This window comes from Saccopteryx bilineata, chromosome 1 (genome assembly GCF_036850765.1).
Source record: "Saccopteryx bilineata isolate mSacBil1 chromosome 1, mSacBil1_pri_phased_curated, whole genome shotgun sequence".
Lineage (NCBI taxonomy): Eukaryota > Metazoa > Chordata > Mammalia > Chiroptera > Emballonuridae > Saccopteryx > Saccopteryx bilineata.
In genome coordinates, this window is record NC_089490.1 from 365,487,670 (window position 1) to 365,507,962 (window position 20,293).

General features: G+C 38.6%; 1 protein-coding gene across 4 annotated transcripts in view; it reads right to left on the minus strand.

Annotated features, from left to right (window-relative positions):
• UEVLD (UEV and lactate/malate dehyrogenase domains) overlaps positions 1-20,293 on the minus strand; it is a 47,793-nt gene that overhangs the window by 7,307 nt on the left and 20,193 nt on the right. For 3 of the 4 annotated variants that reach the window (XM_066251089.1, XM_066251088.1, XM_066251087.1), the window contains 4 exons: positions 19,439-19,557; positions 13,610-13,712; positions 5,637-5,807; positions 4,457-4,630 (listed from right to left, as the gene is read on the minus strand). In XM_066251089.1, the coding sequence (XP_066107186.1) occupies positions 4,457-4,630; positions 5,637-5,807; positions 13,610-13,712; positions 19,439-19,557 (567 nt within the window). Of the gene's footprint in view, positions 1-4,456; positions 4,631-5,636; positions 5,808-13,609; positions 13,713-19,438; positions 19,558-20,293 lie in introns of those variants that run through there. The other variant, XR_010728093.1, reaches the window with a different exon arrangement.

Below are 20,293 nucleotides of genomic sequence, written 5' to 3' on the forward strand. Positions count from 1 at the left end.
TTGGTCGCAGGATGGTGTCAGGATGGTTCATTCATCTCAAAACACATTTACCAAGACCTTTCCAAGGAGCTTACAATCTGGTAGGGTAAAAAATAGATAAATACGCAGTTATAACATAGTGTGATAATGTTTATAATAGAGAAATGAACTTACTTAACCTGGAGAATTAGGGAAGGCTTCCTGGGAGAGGTGACACTCAAACCCAGTCTTGAAGTAAGCAGGAATTAGCCAAGTGAATGAATGTTCAGGGAAAGGAAGTATCAGATGCAAAGGCAAGGAGGCATGAGAGTGCACGAACCATCCAGGAAACTGCAAGTTGACCATCTGACTAGCATAGAAACCTGGCAGAATGGCAGAAGATGAAGCTGGGGAACAAAGCAGGAAACAAATCCTAAAGGGTTTGTATGTCGTGTGATTTCTCCCCAGGCTGTAGTTATCATTTGTCTCTGAAATACTTGAGGAGAACAATTTTACTTACACACCTGCTATTCCTATTTTTCCAAATCCTAACACTGCTTTACTTCAAAGTGCAGTTTTTATATGTCCTTTTGCCAATTTTCTTGCTGTAATAACAGCTGCCATTTGCTGAGTGTTCACTCTGTGCCAAACACTACACTAAATGCTTTAGATAACTTATCTAATTAAGTCACAGAAAGAAAAAGCACAGCTTTGGAGTCAATTAGGGTTCAAACCTCAGTTTTGCCCTTACTAGATGTGTAACCACAAACAAATTATAGTTAACCTGAGTTTTAAGCTTCCTTATCTATTAATTTGGAAAACCACCACCTCCTTCTCAGAGTGAGATATGCAAACCATTTAATACACATAGTAGCCACTCAATGTAAAATAATTGTAATTGCTATTACTGCAGTGCTATCATTTATACTAAAATACAATCAGTTGGTATCTACATATGAAACCAGCAGAGGGAGCCTCTAATCCATTTGTGGCTTCAGGGCCAAGTATACCTATCCATGGCTGTAACTATCTCTGAAACAAATAGAAGACAGGATAAGTGATCTGACAGTGGTATCTAGATGGACGACAGGGAGATAGGTTGGAGAGTACCTAGGCAGCTTCAGTGATATCAGTGATGTTCTTAATAATTGAGTGTGGATGCATGACTGTTTATTCTATTATGCTTTAAACATAATATACATTATATGTATTATTTAAGTAAGAGAGAGAGAGAGACAGAGAGAGAAAGAGAGAGAGAGAGAGAGAGAGAGAGAGAGACATGGACAGACAGACAAGAAGGGAGATGAGAAGCATCAATTCTTCATTGTGGCACCTTAGTTGTTCATTGATTGCTTTCACATATGTGCCTTGGCAAGGGGGCTCCAGCTGAGACAGTGACCCCTTGCTCAAGCCAGCGATCTTTGGGCTCAAGCCAGTGACCTTGGGCTTCAAGCCAGCAACTATGGGGTCATGTCCATTACCCCATGTTCAAGCCAGTGACCCCACACTCGAGCCCAATGAGCCCATGCTTGAGCCTGATGAGCCCGCGCTCAAGCCGGCGATCTTGGGATTTTGAACCTGGGTCCTCTGCATCCCAGGTTGATGCTCCATCTACTGCTCTTTTATGTGTCAAATGTATGCATTCTTTTACATATGTCAAATGTTACATATTATACTTAAGTGATCCCAATTCACATGCATCTACATCCCTGTTTCTAGTAACCATCTGAGAGCTCAAGACAGAATTACCATATCCTTTCTTGTGCTTCTATCCTTCTTCCCTGGACCCCTCTCACAGCAAGTCACTATTGCCTTTTATTACAGTCATTTCCTGTATTAGACTCTAAGCTTCCTAAAGACAGGGTCAGGTTCTTATACATATATGTAGCTCTAAGAGCAGTCAGCACAATGTCTTGGTTTATTTATTGTCACACCATCCTTTATTCTCTTTACAATTTGCGATACTAATGCAATCATATTGTGAAATAGTCTAATTTGTTCAAAAATTGTAACTTATTAGGGGGAGTGGTTAAATAAATTTTGGTTATCCAGGAGTTAAAAAGAATGTATATATTAATCATATCCAAGTCATATCGATACATAAAATGGCAAGGTAGAGAATAATGTATGATGTATATTATATACATGTGCTTGTCTATGCACAGAACATTTCTATAAGGTTACACAAGAAACTGGTAACTGTGAATGCTTTTATTATTTAAAAAAATTTTTATTTTTATTGATTTGAGAGAAAGAGAGTGATGAGAGAGAGTGAGAAGCATCAACTTGTAGTTGCTTCACTTTAGTTATCCACTGATTACTTCTCATACATGCCTTGACTGGGGGGCTATAGCAGAGCCAGTGACCCCTTGCTCAAGCCAGCAATCTTAGACTTTAAGCCAGTGACCTTTGGGCTGAAACCAGCAACCCAGGGATCATGTTGATGATCCTATCCTCAAGCCAGTGACCCTGCACTCAAGCTGGCAAGCCCACGTTCTAGTCAGCAACCTCAGGGTTCACCAGAGAACCTCAGCATTCTGGGTCGACACTCTATTCACTGTGCTACCACTGGTCAAGCACTGTGATTGCTTTTAAAGAAAGGGGACTGGGTGTTTGGCATAGAAGGCTTATTTTTCACTGTATGTCTTTTTGTACTATTGAGGTTTTTTTGTGATGTGAATACAAGACTTTCTCAAGTAGAAAAACAGCTTAATAATTTACACTTTTAATAAGAAGAAGGTGCACAAAAATTCAAATTGAATCAGAATAAACAGCAGTTCCACAAAAGAACAAATGTCATGAGACAAGATATGGTTAATTACCATACAGCTAACAATATCTTTTAGGTCAAAGGATTGAAAAAAATCACTGTGGCCTGACCAGGCGGTGGCGCAGTGGATAGAGCATCGGACTGGGATGTGGAAGTACCCAGGTTCGAGACTCCCAGGTCGCGCGCGGGCTCATCTGGCTTGAGCAAAGAGCTCGCCAGCTTGGACCCAAGGTCGCTGGCTCCAGCAAGGGGTTACTCGGTCTGCTGAAGGCCCACGGTCAAGGCACATGTGAGAAAGCAATCAATGAACAACTAAGAAGTCGCAATGCGCAACGAGAAACTGATGATTGATGCTTCTCATCTCTCTCTGTTCCTGTCTGTCTGTCCCTGTCTATCTCTGCCTATGTAAAAAAAAAAAAAAAAATTTTTTAAAAAAAAAGAAAAAAATCACTGTGGAGTAATGTGATCAGAAAAGGCTTCACAGTATCAATAAGGGGGGGCTGACAGAGACCTTGAAGGATGAGATTTAAATATGCTGAGAGAGAGAGAGATAGGATAATGGGGAAGTAAATGCAGTGCACAAAGGTCCCTGTGGCTGAAGCAAAGCTGTGGGGTGAAGCAAAGAGGCACAAGACCTGGATTTTAGTTTTTCTTGACCTGGCAGGTCACTCTTACCATCCCTGCAAACATTTCTGGCTCCCTAAAACAAAGTATAACTGATGATCCCTTGGGTCCCTTCCAGCTCTTTAATAACATGACTACCTCCGTAACTATAATTGGAAGGAAGATTAGGGCTATATTTTGGGACTCCTTGAATGCCAAGGAAAGACATTTAATGGTTAGGTCAGAGGAAGCCAGTGAAAGTTTTTGAAAAGAAGAATGATTTAGGAAGACAATTAATATCTGAAAGCATATAGCAGGCACTGTGTAAATTTTAGCTAATACCATTATTAATTTGGTAGAATAAAGGCAAAAAAACTAACTGGGAAATTTGCAACAGATTAAGCAAAAGATCGACGTGTATCAGAACTCAAATGGAGTAGTGTGTAAAATTCAGGTCTTGGGTTTGTTTGAGTCCCTAGACATTCATTACTCTAACACATCTGCTCCAAATTCTTATTCACTACCCTTCTCAAAGGTCCTATTGACTAAGTATCTAATGTCAGGAAGCATTCTGAACCAGAAATATATTTCTGCTTGAATTACACCATTCGGTTTTGTAAAGGCTTATTCTACAGCCTGACTCTTTCTGGCACTGAACTTTCTAGGTGGTAGTCAGTGCATATTTATATAGATGTAAATTACTGCTGTATTTTATTAAAACAATTTTCTTAAAAATTATACAAATACTATACATCCATAATGAAAAAATTAGAAAACACAGAAAAGTACAAATTTTTGAAAGTTACCTCTAACCCAGACATAACAGCTGTTAATATTTGTACTCAAAGCATATAGGAAGTTTTAACTTTTAAGATAATAGTTTTGAGGAAACACAAAACCTGACTAAGGAGTCTTGCCTAAGTGTAAATTAACAGAGAAGTAAATATAATTAGAAGAGCATGTTTGAGGAGTCTATTCATAGCACACAGCATGTTACACAGAAGGCACTCACATGTGGAACAAAAACCAACTGAGCTCCACAATGATTGAGTCCCCAGATATAGCTGAATGTCATGGCCACTAGTGATTTAGGTTATCATACATTACTAAAACTTTATTTCTTACCTTTGTCTTCTCCCTGCTCACCAATAACCCATACTTGTTTTCCTGAAGTCTGTGCCTTCAAAACATTTGTAATAATATACTGTAATCTCTGTGAATCCAGATTGCATCCAATTCCAATCACTCGATTTGCAGGAAATGCACTCAGTTTCCATGTCACATAGGTCATGATTTCCACTAAATATTGCACGTAAGGTGAAAATGTAAAGATTAAAAAATATATACTTCTAGCCTAGTCCACAAACAAATATTTGTTATTTTAATAAGTACATTAGAACTTGTATATACTCTTCATAGGTCCTAAATGCATGGAAGGCAGAATGTATTTCTAATGTATATTAAAAATATGAATCAGTTTTCAGCATGATTTAACATAACTTTGTTGTTAAATATAAATTGTTAAGAGTGGAAAATAATTTCCTAGAATAGCGAAACAAGAGAGATGAAAACTTGGTATAGAAAACCAGAAAATGATTTTTTTCATTGTCAAGTTCTCTTTTATATCTATTTATCTTGAGCTGAATTTCTATCTTTAAATTAAAATATTGATTCATATCCACCACTATGCAGTAAAAGATTATGAACAAAACACAACTACTTTCTTCTTACATGCCAAAAGGATGCTGTGAATTAAAGAGATCAGTGTCCCTCAACCAATAATTATGGGAAAACAAGTGAAATGCATACCACATTCCTATATTGGGAACATTAAAAAAACCTGTGTACTGATGAGTCCAGTACCACACCAAATTCTTTGAAAATACTTCTTTTTGAGGTAAAACAGTTTCAAACTATTTAAAATACAAAATGTTAAAAATGTACTCTGGCATGCTCACTAACATTTTATGACACTTCAGAATTAACAAAAGATCTTTCATATAAGCTACTGCATTTTTCTCTTGGGAGTCTAACATGTTCTCACTGAGGAAAGCATGGCTAACAACCTGGAACACAATAATAGTAGTATCACATCAAAAATTACAATTTGTAACCTTCTAGTTAATGCCAGTCATAAGAAGTCACTCTATGACAGGAAATGGAAATATGGTAGTGTTCGTTATAAGAGCAACTTAACTGAATAGTCTAGTCGGCTCTTTGTAACCTAGTTTTATGACTTTTATCAGTAATGGCAATCCTACTGATGCACTGAACCATTAACTTCATTTAAAATAAAACCTTTTACCTGGTTGAGATGCAACGAGCAGGACACTGTGTTGACTATGATGTGCCAGAGCTGGGACAAGGGCTTTGAACATATCCACATTTCTCTGTACTACATCAAGGTAGGACTGAGAACTACCCAAAGAGTTAACTGTGAAGATGACCACCTTGGAATGAGCAGAGGCAGACAAATCTAATGAATAAAAAGAAACAATCTGAGCTCAAGATATAGGTTTTAATCAAGTTTGTGTTTGTATTAGAAGGTTTATCTTGTCTTCAAGTAGAGAGCTTTCAGGCCCACATGTCCCCTAGATCAATCTTATCTCCATAGGAAGGATGCAAAGTGCTGAAGTTTGCCACCAGAAAGAGGATTAAGAGCAAGAGTGTATCCCAAGGGGGGGGGGGGCAATAACGATTAAACCAACAAGGTCCTGGCCAGGTAGCTCAGTTGGATAGAGCCTCCTGCTACACAAAGGTTGCAAGTTTGACCCCAAGTCAGGGCACATCCAAAAATCAACCAATGAATATATAGATAAGTGGAACAATAAATTGATGCTTTTCTCTATGTCTCTCTCCTCCTCCTTCCTCTCTCTCTAAAATCAATCAAAAAAAAATTTTTTTTAAACGAAGAGGCAGTCAGACAGACTCCTGCATACGCCCGACCGGGATCCACCTGGCATGCCCACCAGGGGGCAATGCTCTGCCCATCTGGGGCGTCGCTCTGTCACAATCAGAGCCATTCTAGCACCCGAGGCAGAGGCCATGGAGCCATCCTCAGCGCCCGGGCCAACTTTGCTCCAATGGAGCCTTGGCTACGGGAAGGGAAGAGAGAGACAGAGACGAAGGAGAGGGGGATGGGTGGAGAAGCAGATGGGTGCTTCTCCTGTGTGCCCTGGCTGGGAATCGAACCCGGGACTCCTGCACGCCAGGCCGACGCTCTACCACTGAGCCAACCAGCCAGGGCCCTAAAATCAATCAATTTTTAAAAATTAAAAATAAACCAAATAAATTACAGGATCCAGAACCCAAAAACAAGAAATTAGTTTTTATGTAATTCACAATTTTATTAGGGAAAATAAATAATGTGCTACAGGCAAAATAAACTTATAATAAATTATATCATTCATTTTTAAACTTGGAGCTTAGGCCTGACCAGGCGGTGGCGCAGTGGATAGAGTGTTGGACTGGGATGCAGAGGACCCAGGTTCGAGACCCCGAGGTCGCCAACTTGAGCGTGGGCTCATTTGGTTTGAGCAAAAGCCCACCAGCTTGAACCCAAGGTCGCTGGCTCCAGCAAGGGGTTACTCGGTCTGCTAAAGGCCCACGGTCAAGGCACATACCAGAAAGCAATCAATGAACAACTAAGGTGTTGCAATGCGCAATGAAAAACTAATGATTGATGCTTCTCATCTCTCTCCGTTCCTGTCTGTCTGTCCCTGTCTATTCCTCTCTCTGACTCACTCTCTGTCTCTGTAAAAAATAAATAAATAAAATTTAAAAAAAGAAATTGGAGCTTAGGAGTCCTAGAGTTCCTTGAAATGGACTCAGATCATCTGGGAGGACAGGTAAAAAGAGGGTGAGTAGGCACAGCTCCAGGCCATTAAATTTAACTTCTCCAAGAAGAGCATTCTGCGTGGATCTGTTTTATTTATTGCAGATTCTACTCCAAAGAGGAGAAAAAATGGTTTGAAAATCTTTAAATCAAGATAAAATATCTTATCTCATTTTTCACTGACTTTTTTTATATTGAAGCCCAGTGTCCTTGGTTTTAGGTTCTTCTTTTGGTGCATAAGCAACTGCTATTACTTAGAAAATGCTGTTCCCTGGAGCAGATGTCCATCAACTGATAATGAAAGTATGCTCAAATATACATATGCTGTTTTACAACATTACTCCATTACATCGTGGGTTTATAGTAAATACATACCAAAACAGTGGCCAGACATTACGAATATCAGAAACAACGGGAATATAATAAAGCAACTAGAATAGCATCATTCAATCAATCTTTGTAAATGAACACTAACAGCCCAGGGAGACAATAAGTAGGTACCAGGTTTTATAGTCTTAATTAATCTTGTAAGGCCATCTTTCTAAACAAGTTTCAGAAGGAAACACTTGTACAATGTGTCCACTGGGAAATGCACTACCCAATTTTAGTTCATAATCTAACACAATTGAGGGGATGATAGCTCCAAAAACTGACTCATAGATTTTAATTACGGTTCTTCATGAGTCCTCTTAAGTAACTCCTGTGTTCTAGTGTTCGGAATAGATAACTGGTGATGAGTCAAGTCCTCAAGAATTGGAAGACAGTAGAACTGAAGCAGTATAGTTAAGATTTCCACACCACTTTTATGTGCCAGGCATTGTTCTAAGAGCTTTCCATATGCTTACTGATTTAATCTAAGTCACAACACACTATGGGGTTAATATCATCCCCATTTGACAAATGACGAATCTGAGGCACAGAAGAATTAAGTAACTTGTTCAAAGTCATAGAACTAGTAAGTAGCAGAGCCAGAATTTGAAGCCCAGGCAGTCTGGTTTCAGAGTGCTGTTGAGCATTGTGCTATATTTATAAACTTAGTCTTACACCCTGATAAAAATGAGGAAAGTGACACCTGGAAAGATTAGGTGGCTTGTCCATGTTATTAAACATCAGTGAACGGTTCAACTTATGACCCTGCAATCTGGCCCCAATCTACCTTGCCAGGATCATCACCCCCCCCCCCCCACAGTAGCTTTCTCTACTTTGAATGATTAAAATGCCTTCACTCTCAAGGTTGATTTATGAGTAAATAGAGTAGAAGCTGTCTAATATTTCAAAAGTAGAAGAAAGGCTTTGTGGTCTATATCATTTCCTATCAAGCTCCCAAATTCTTTAATCTCTCCATAGGCTTGGGCAGCAGGCCAGGCAGCTTTTAAAAAGCATCTCAGGTGATTTTAACACAAGTTATAAATCCATTTACTTCATTTTAAGAATCATTGGCTATTGAGCAAATTTCATTTTGTTCCAAATGTCAACATCAACTTATTTTTAAATTTAGAACCATTGAATATCTTTTTCTTCATGCACACACATGCACATACCTGTACACAAATATCTATGCTTGTATATGCAGAGACTATTTCTGGAGTAAATCATAAGAAACTGGTAACAAACATATGTTTGAAACCTCAGCTCAGCAACTTACAGTGTGTCCTAAACCACAGCCTCCCTTTATAAAATAAAGAGATGTAATGAAGTGTGAATATATGTAAAGTGTCTAGCATATGTAATTGATTACCCAAAATAATGGCAGCTATGATCATTAAGGGATAAGAGACAAGCATAACAGTGTCTGAAGCCAGAAAATGACATGATCAAAATAACATCACAGGAGAATTATTCCATTAGCTATGTTTAATATAAAATAAAAGTAATCAAGAGAAAGGAAACAGGAACCCTCATATATGTTTGGTGAGAGTATAAGTAGGTACAACTTAATAACACAAATTTAAAAACACATACCTTTTGACCCAGTAATTATACTCTATCCCACTACTTAGAGAAGTATACAAAGATTTTACAGTATTCTCTGAAGCATTATTTGTAACCACAAAGGTACAAACAATAGGTGACAGACATCCATACGAAGCTGTTCAAACAAATAGAGCTATTTAGATCTATGTGTGCTATTAATGATAATCTTCAAAAGTCATCAATATTACTTAAACACAGAATTGCCCTATGACCCAGCAATTCTATTTCTGGGTATAAAACTAAGAGAACTGAAAACAAGTATTCAATCAGAAACTTGTATTTAACTATTCATAGCAACACTATTCACAACAGTAAAAACATGCAATCCAAATGCCCATCAACTGATAAATTAATAAATAAAATGTGGTATATCTATGCCACAGAATATTATTCAGCCATTGAAAGTAATGATGTACTGATACATGCTACAATGTGAATGAACCTTGAAAACATTATGGGTAAGTGAAAGAAGCCACACACATATCACCACCAATACTGTATGGTGATGATATTGCATGCCTATGTCTCTGTCTCTCTCTCTCATTAGGCTCTGTTCTACCTTCAGAGTTTGCATTCATCTTGAGTCTCAAATGGGGCCCTCTTGGGAAGCAGTCAGATGCAATGATAGCCAAGGTAGCCTGCTTTGTTCCAGAATAAAAAGAAGGGGAAAATAACTCCACATCTCTTGGAGTGGACTCATGAAAACAGTCAAATTTCATGGAAAGAAGAGATAAGTCTGTCTTGGTGCCATTTAGCTACACAGACCACTATGGGAGAGTCTCTGGTTGGAAATCCCCCATCATCAAGAGTGACGGAGCCTGACCAGGTGGTGGTGCAGTGGATAGAGTGTCGGACTGGGATGCGCAAGACCCAGGTTCGAGACCCCGAGGTCGCCAGCTTGAGCACAGGCTCATGTGGCTTGAGCAAAAATCCCACCAACTTGAACCCAAGGTCGCTGGCTCCAGCAAGGGGTTACTCAGTCTGCTGAAGGCCTGCGGTCAAGGCACGTATGAGAAGGCAATCAGTGAACAACTACGGTGTTGCAACGCGCAATGAAAAACTGATGATTGATGCTTCTCGTCTCTCTCCATTCCTGTCTGTCTGTCCCTGTCTATCCCTCTCTCTGGCTCACTCTCTGTCTCTGTAAAAAAAAAATAATAATAAATAGAATTCACAGGCCCTGGCCAGTTGGCTCAGTGGTAGAGAATTGGCCTAGAGGGTGTGGAAGTCCTGGGTTCAATTCCCAGTCAGGGCACACAGGAGAAGTGACCATCTGCTTCTACATCCCTTCCCTTCTTCTCTCTCTCTTTCTTTCTCTCTCTCTCTTTTCCCCACCTGCAGCCATGGTTCCAATAGTTTGAGCAAGTTGTCCCCAGGCACTGAGGATGGCTCATGGCCTCACCTCAGGCACTGAGATGGCTCAGTTGCTGAGCAATGGAGAAGCAGCTCCAGATGGGCAGAGCATTGCCTAGTAGGGAGCTTGTTGGGTGGATCCTGGTCAGGGCACATCAATATATATAAAAATTCACAAGCAAGTTTTTTAAAAATAAAGGGGATGATGATAGGATGGGATAAAGCTGAAAGGAAGGGGGGAGGGTGCTATGGGGAGGGGCAAGGGAGATGTTGAGGGAAATATGGGGGAGGGGGGCAAGGGAGATGTTGAGGGGAATATGGGGGAGGGAAGATGCATTGGGGGCAACATTAGATTCTATGCAAATACAATAAATTAAAATCAATAAAGAAAAGAGATCAGCCATTAGCAAGAGATTAATAAAAAATGGTGAAAGATCAGAAAATTATAGCTCCCTGACAAATACCTATTGATGAAAATAATATTTAAAAATATAAAAGATAAAAAAAATTTATTTTTCAATTAAGTTGATGTACAGTGTTATATTAGTTTCAGGTGTACAACCCAGTGATTAGACATTTATATAAGTTACAAAGTGATCACCATGATAAATCTAGTACCCATTTGGCACCATACATAGTTATTACAATATTATTGACTATATTCCCTATGCTGTACTTTACTACCAATTTGTGCTTCTTAATCCTTTCACCTTTTTCACCCAGCTCCCCAACCCTTTTCCTCTCTGGAAACTGTCAAAATGTTCTCTGTATCTATAAGTCTGTTGTTCGTTTGTTTACTTTGTTTTTTAGATTCCACATATAAGTGAAATATGGTATTTGTCTTTCTCTGACTTATTTCACTTAGCACAATATCCCTAGGTCCATACAAGCTGTTGCAAATGGCAAGATTTCCTTCTTACAAGCAAGCTTGTTGCTGCTAAATTTCTGTTATGGAGCCACAAAGCTACTGAAATCACTTATTTATCCAGTTGGACTACTTTTTTTTTTTAAGCTGGGTGTGGGGTGGAGGAAAGACATGATGTTCAAGCCAGTGGCCTTGAGCTCAAGCCAGTGACCTTGGGCTTCAGCCAGTGACCATGGGATCATGTTGATGGTACCATGCTGAAGCCAGCAACCCCATGCTCAAGCTGGATGAATTCGCACTCAAGCCGGAGACCCCAAGATTACAAACCTGGGACCTCAGCATCCCAGGTCAATGCTCTATCCACTGCCCACCAGCAGTCAGGCAAAGTTGGACTACTTTTAAGGATCTTCAATATTCATCTTTTTTATAAAATTACTTCAGAGCAAAAAAAAATGTCACCATGGTAAATTTTAGGTTACATAGTTTTTAGCACAATTTAAAAAAAAATTTTAAAAAGGGGATAAAAATACTAAGTGCTTAAAAACCAAGTGCAGAACAGGTTTCCTAAATCTGACTCCTGATACAACTACTCTTAACAGTGTCTTAGTATTTCTCCAGATTTAGTCTATGCGTATATAAGCATAATTGTGTGTTTATACACCAGGTTGGCAAAAGTAGGTCTACAGTTGTTCATATGGAAAAATACAGTATTAATAAATAACAATACAAGAATAAGTAGTTTCACATAAAACTGTAAACATATGTATAGTTTATTTGCATGCTCATATATACATGTATATTATCCCTCCTCCAAATATTTTGGTAGTTATTTAAAAATATCCAAATGGAGCAACATACAATTCTAAGATGATCAGTCAGTTGCAATCATCAATGCCTGTTATAATTGGACATTACTAAAAATTTCCAAATTAGTTAAATTTCCCAAAATTATTAATGTACTTCTCCATATCACAGAATATATTTATGAAATATTAGCTAATATATTTTAAGTTATTTCATGTCCTAGTAATTAAGTATTACCCTAAATGTGCAACCAAAATTAACAAGGGCAACACGAAACTTGCCCCAAGATAGTGTGCACTCATTCAACATTCCCTATGTGTGGCAAGCACTGTTACCTATATTTCTACTCCAAGGATTCTATTCTTTCAATTATCTGAAACAAAACTTATTGATGGTTAATGAGACACACAGGAAGAAACAATTTCATCATGCCCTAAATGGCCTCATAATCTCTAGAGTCCATGTACTAAACAGTCCCCTAAAGTGATGTGGAAGAGTTAAGAGGTCCCTTAAGAACAAGAGAATATCTGGCTCCCCCAGGGATCCCCTATATGAGGCTTATGAAAGGATCATTAAAGTAACTATCAGACTGTTTCTAGAGAAAGAAAATGAACTTGTCTCCTATAGGAAGCTAGAGACTAGCTAGAACAATTATACCCCATTTTTTATAACACAGAGGTATCACTTCAATTTTTCTGACCCACTGTTATTCTTAATATATTTAGGCTTGTGAATCCACTATGTCTCTATATTTTATTTGGAAAAAATGATCAAAGAATACAGAAGACCGAAGCAAGGAAAGGCAAAAGAAAGCCAAACAACTACAACAAGTTACAAACTGACTTTCTAGGATCCATGTACTAAACAGTCCCCTAAAGTGATTTGAAGGACACAAAGAATAAAGAGACAAAGGATAAATCCTTCTGACCAATCTGCATATTATATTTGCTTATCTGACTCTCAATATAATCAGTTTCCATCTCTGTATGACTCTGGGTAAGTCACTTACTTGAATCTTAGTTTCCAAACATGTAAATTTAAGGATTCAGTCACTAGGTAATCTTTAAGGTACAGTATTAAAATTCTAGTACCCTCTGCAGAACAGAGGATTTTAAGGGCAGTGAAACAACTCTCTATGATACAGTAATGGTGGATACATGTCATTACATCCATAGAATGTACAATGCCAAGCGTAAATCCTAATGTAACTACAGACTCTGAATGATAGTAACGTTTCCAAGTAAGTTCATCAATTGTACCACTCAGGTAGAGGATTTGACCAAGGGGGAGGCTATGCATTCAGGGGATATATATGGAAAACTTCTGTATGTTCTGCACAATACTTCCCTGAACCTAAAACTGTTCTAAAAAATAAAGTTTGTTAAACAATTCTAGGACTTAAATAGAAGAACAAATAGGCACATATTTTTAAGGAGACAAACCAAACCTCTGCTGATCTCCACATTAGGCAGCTTGAAGATATCAAGGTCCATCATCCCTCCTTTGGTCCCTTCTGAGAGGTCTAAGAGGACAAGTCTATCTGCAATGCCCTGTATAGTAAAATAAGAAAAGGAACAGCATTACACTGGACACATCCAGTTACTCAATTTAAATTTACTCAGAAGTGAGGGGCCCTCAGTTGGGTAGAGCCCCGTTCCCAAGTGCCAAGGTTGCAGGTTCAATACCAGCTCAGGACACATACAAGAATCAACCAGTAAACGCATATACAAGTGTAACAACAAATCAATGTTTCTCTCTAAAAAATAAAAATTCAATAAAATGAAATTTTTTAAAAAAAGAGTGAGGGTTAAGGAAGAGTACACAGGCCTAATATGCTATCTTATGAAGCAAAAGTAACCCAGTAATAATAAAATGGACATGCAAACAAGAAATCATTATGAACTTGAATAATATGATCCTTTAGGCCTGGCCAAAAACTAGGATCTAACAGGGCTTAAATTAGAAATCACAGATTGCAAGCTTCTCTTCATGGGTGAGTAATAAAGATGATTTGGTGCACTCAATATGTTTGTTATTGTTCTTTTTTAAGCAAGCGAGAGAGAGAGACAGACAGAAATAGAGAGGGAAACAGGAAGGCAGGGGAAGAGAGAGTGAGAAGCATCAACTCATAGTTGTGTCACTGTAGTTGATCATTGATTACTTCTCATATGTGCCTTGACTGGGAGGCTCCAGCCAAGCCAGTGACCCCTTGCTCAAGCCAGTGACATTGGGCTCAAGTCAGCAACCTTTGGCATTATGCCAATGACTATGGGATCGTATCAATGATCCCATGCTCATGCCGGCAATCCTGCGCTCAAGCTAGAGAGCCTGTGCTCAAGCTGGAGAGCCTGTGCTCAAGCTGACGACCTTAGGATTTTGAATCTGGGACCTCCATGTCCCAGATTGACACTCTATCCACTGCACCACCACTGGTTAGACTGATTGCTATTGTTCTTGAATTTATCTTTTCATTCTGATGTTATCATTTACATTCTGAAAGAATTTAGAGTGATTTTTTGGGTCTATTTTAGCAGAAATCTACCAGACTATTGGGAATACAGTTTAGAAGAAAACAACCCAGCTAATAATATACTACTTATCAGCTATGTAAGCTGGGCAAGTCACAGAAGTTGGCCTTACTCATGGGTTGTGAAGATTAATTATGTGACACAGGGCTGGCAGAGAGCACTCCTCTCGAAATTGTATCTACCACAGCTTTTTAATCCACTCGTCCACTGACAGACATTTGGGCTGTCCACATCTTCACTATTGTGAACAATGCTGCCATAAACATGGGGGTGCATTTCTTTTTTTCAGTCAGTGATGTGGTGTTCTGTCGGGAGCCGATCCACTAATGCTAGCTAACAAGGTCACAGCAGGAGAAGATCCACAACTGCTGATTGACAAAGACACAGCAAAAGAAGATCGATGGCTACTGTTTGATAGAGTCACCGCAGTGAAGACCAACAGCTGCGGGTTGACAAAGTCACCGCAAAGGAAAGGCACAATGATACTTCACCCTTTGACCTTTTGAATTAATCTGGCCTTATATCCCCCCTTTTCTGGGTGTGTGCTATTATTTATGGCACAGGGATAATAGTACCGTGCTTTCCCTGTAGATTTGTAGTAATTTCTTTGGAAATGAGACAGAAGGTGTAAGTTCCACAGAAAAGCCTGTAAGCCCCTTGAACTGGGCTCATAAACATAAGAGGCTGGCCATAATATCCCTCATAAGGGGTTAAGTTTGTAGGAGAATTTCTTCTTATTAATCATGTTAGTAAGAATAAAGGTAGAACTTAACTAGTGTATGAATATAGTAAATGAATAAAGTTTAACTAGACATTAGAATCTTAGGTAAGGTGTAGTGGAGTGGCCCATTGCGTGGCCTTGGATGGGAGTGCAGCTGGCAAGTAAAGAATGTTTTGTTAAGAGACTTGTTTTGTGACTGAAGGCAGTTGCTGGGCTTTTCTCAGTAAAACATTCTCATGAGATTTTTGTATTTTCCAAGAATAAGGAGAGGAATGTGGTGGGATTCATAGCAGCAATAGCAATTAATGCCTTCTGATATTATGTTGCTACTAACTATCTTGCAGGTGCACTCTATGTATCTTTAAGTAAAAGTTACTCTTAATGCTATGTCACTTTCTTAAATAGCAAGCCTTTTGTAGTCTTGTGAAAAAAGAATTAGGACACTACATGAACTCAAGGCTATTTGCCTGAGCAAGCTGTGGTCCTTTGCTAGTCCTTGATGATTTCATCTGCTATCTCTCTCTGCACCCTTGACTCACAACAACAGTAAAATAGAGTTATTAATTAGTACTAATCTTTTAGAAGTTTGTACCGATATTGTTATTGCTATTCAAGTTATTGTATAACTGTACTTTGAATGACTTATCACCTGACTTGTAGCTTATAGATATGAATTAACTGTTATCTGAAAATATGTAACCATAGTGAAACTAAAACAATGACGTATTCAAAATACCATGTGATTGTAACTTAGTGTGTGTGCATAAAAAGTAAAGTTAGACCAGCCATTGGCGGAGATGCCTGGCAGTAAATGCTAACCAGAGAATAAAGAGAAAGAAAAGAATTCGGCTCTCTCACTGGATTCGTGCCGACGCCGTCTCTTCCTGTGGGACCCCTGGATCCCCCTCCCCGGGGCTGGACCCCAGCAGTGTTCTTGGGATATATTCCTAAAAGTGGAATGGCCGGGTCAAATGGCAGATCTATTTTTAATTTTTTGAGGAATCTCCATACTGTTTTCCACAGTGGCTGCACCAGTCTGCATTCCCACAAGCAGTGCAAGAGGGTTCCCCTTTCTCCACATCCTCACTAGCACCTATTGTGTGTTGTTTTGTTAATGAGCGCCATTCTGAGTGGTGTGAGGTGGTATCTCATTGTGGTTTTAATTTGCATTTCTATAATGATTAGTAATGTGGTACATATATATACAATGGAATACTATGGGGCCATGAAAGAAGGAAATATTAACTTTTGCAACAACATGGATGTACCTGGAAACTATTATGTTAAGTAAAATAAGCCAGGCAGAGAAAGAAAAATATCATATGACCTCACTCATTTGAGGAACCCGCGGAACAATGAGAACTGAGGAATGGAATTGAGACAGAGGAGGGATCAAAGGGAACAGGGGAAAACAGGACAGAGGGAAAGGGGATGATAGGATGGGATAAACCTGAAGGGAAGGGGGGAGGGAACTGTAGGGAGAGGGGCAAGGGAGATGTTGAGGGGAATAAGAGGGAGGGGGATGCATTCAGGGCAACCCTAGAATCTATGTAAACACAATTAATTAAACAATAAAAAATAAATTGTATCTACCAATTTCATTATTATTAACCACTTGTAAGAGAAATGCAAAGAAAACTGAGTTACTATTCTTCATTTATTAGATATACAAAGACCTAACTAACAAGAACAGGTATTTTCATACACTGTGGGTATGAGAAAAAATTGATATAATTGACATGGGAGATAATTTGACAATTTCTATCAGAATTTAAAAACACAATAACTCATTTAATCCATCAATTTCATTTTTTATAAATTATCCTACAAGTTCATTAGTACATGTAGGATAATAGTACAATATGTATAAGGATATTCAAAAGACTAGAGGAAAAATGTGAGATCTTGCTCTCAGCATATGTTGTCAGCTTGGCTAAAATAAATTCATAAAAACAAAACAAAGCTGAATGACCTAAATGTCTATCAAAAACAACAACAATAATAATGAAGCAGTGTAACATAGTGGTTTACAGTAGAGCTTCTCAAGCTTTAAGGAATCACATTTACTAGATCAGTGAAGCATACAGTTCACCAGGGATTTTGTTAAAATGCAGATATGCTTCTGTAGCTCTGGAGTGTGACCTGAGAATATGCATTTCTAATAAGATCTCAGGTGATGTCTATGCTGCAGGTCTGAAGGCCACATACTGAGTAAGGATCTAGAAAATAAGTTCTATAAATTGCCCAGCTTCAAATCCTCACTCCATTTATCAACAGTGTGACTTTGGGCAAGTTGGGTAACCTCCCTATGGCCTGGCTTCTTCATTTGCAAAATGACAGTAATGATGGGCCCAGCACGCTTCTGCTGTGCAACTCTGCTAGCGGCCGCAAAATGACAGTAATGATGGATCTAAGCCATGAGGTTGCTGTAAAACCAAGTCAAGTGTGTAAATGAGAGCCTGACACAAAGCATTTAGTAAAGGTTAGTTACTGCTGCGACCACTACGGCTACACACTACTATCACTATAATGGCTACTACTATACTATCTGAATATGGTTGCACTATTTGAATATTGTACCTTGTATCATAATTTTTAGGTTTAAAAATAAAAATAAAAAAAATTTCCATTTAGACAGCTCATAGACAAAGAAATATTGACAGACTCTTCTAACGGCTAAAGAAACATGACTTTAAGGGGCCTTCCTATACTGTACTTAACAAAAACAAAGAAAACCGATAAAACTCAGTACTGTTAAGGACATCAAAAATCTGATTGATGTGCACATTTTTATTAGCAGCAGAAATTAGTTCTGCCTTTCTGAAGAGCAATCCTATAATATGTAATAAGTACCATAGAAACCATCCATGCCCTGTGACTCACTAGTCCTATTTTTGAGATTATGTACACCTAAAAAATATTTTTGGATAAGAAAATAAGCAACCTATAACGCACTATTTACAGAAGCATTGTATTTAATAACAAAAGAACTGAAAAAAAATTCCATTTCCAATTAAGAGAACAGTATTTTCAAATGGAAGGTAGGAAATGAAACTATAATATGTCAAAAGTTAGCATATAGTGTTCTGAGCAGCTGGCTTTAAAATGTTCTAGCTCCCCGGATACTATAATATGTCAAAGATGAGCATATAGTGTTCTGAGCAGCTGGCTTTAAAATGTTCTAGCTCCCCGGATACTATAATAAGTCAAAGATTAGCATATAGTGTTCTGAGCAGCTGGCTTTAAAATGTTCTAGCTCCCTGGATACAATTTATTTATTTCCTAAAATAGAACCTACATCCAAGATATATATGAGTCTTAAATGAAAAAAATTAGATATAACAAAAAGGAAAACATTTAGATGGCAAACAATCAAATTTTAATGGAATAGAAAACCAAATGCCAACTACCAAATAAATATCTAAAGGAATGGCTTTTCTATTCTGGGCTATTGCCATCAAATGACATAGGCATGCTGTTATCATAATACTGGGACCTGGAGGGTCTTTTGAATGGCTCGGGAAGGGCAGAAAATAATTCATATAGAAAAGATCTAGTAAAAAGGACTTCTGAAAAATAAACAAATCTCAAACTATCAACTCAGGGCCTACGATCCTAAAAGAAAGTAATTACATGAAAAAAGGCAATCTTAAAAAAATTATAATTTTAGAAAGAGCTAAAATTAAGTTATTAAATAAGAGTTTCATTAAAGCAGCATGACTCAGAACACAAAAGACTTTGTGACTAAATCTGATGAATGTCAAGTTGAGGTTTCCTTTGAATTAGGTTGATGAGTCCATTATCCAAACCACTTTTTCAAAGCCTATTCCATATCTATTAATTAAGAGGGAACATCACTAATGAGATCTTTTAGCTATTTTTTGTCTACTATCTAAAAATATTTTAAGGCAAAATGAGGTTTTCCCAAATGACAAAATTAAGCCATCATTTCTTGTTATGTTAAACATAAACTACATAAAAGTGTAGCAATATGATATATGTGTTTATAACCACTATGCTTACATACCTTTGCTGAAATTGCTAATGTGCAGGCAACTCCCAGTTCTCCACCTCCAACCACAGTCATTTTCTTTATTGTTTTAGTCTCATGATTTGCCCAGTTCTTTGAATTTATATCTGAGACACCTAAAAAGAAAAATGAATGATCATGACAATTTAAAAATAATATCAAAAAGCCCTGGCCGGTTGGCTCAGTGGTAAAGCGTCGGCCTGGCGTGCAAGGGGTCCCGGGTTCGATTCCTGGCCAGGGCACACAGGAGAAGCGCCCATCTGCTTCTCCACCCCTCCCCCTCTCCTTCCTCTCTGTCTCTCTCTTCCCTTCCCGTAGCCAAGGCTCCATTGGAGCAAAGATGGCCCAGGTGCTGGGGATGGCTCCTTGGCCTCTGCCCCAGGCGCTAGAGTGGCTCTGGTCGCAACAGAGCGATGCCCCGGAGGGGCAGAGCGTTGCCCCCTGGTGGGCGTGCCGGGTGGATCCCGGTCAGGCGCATGTGGGAGTCTGTCTGACTGTCTCTCCCCGTTTCCAGCTTCGGAAAAATACAAAAAAAAAAAAAAAAAAAATGGCTTAGTCTTAAAAGCCTTAGGCTGCCTGACCTGTGGTGGCATAGTGGATAAAGCGTCGACCTGGAAATGCTGAGGTCGCCGGTTCGAAACCCTGGGCTTGCCTGGTCAAGGCACATATGGGAGTTGATGCTTCCAGCTCCTCCCCACCTTCTCTCTCTGTCTGTCTCGCCTCTCTCTCTCCCTTTCTCAAAAAAATAAATAAATAAATAAATAAAAATAATAATATCAAAAATAATTTTCAGCATCTTTAAAAAATATATATACCAAGCTTCTAACTTGGACTGAAAACATGGTGCTAGTC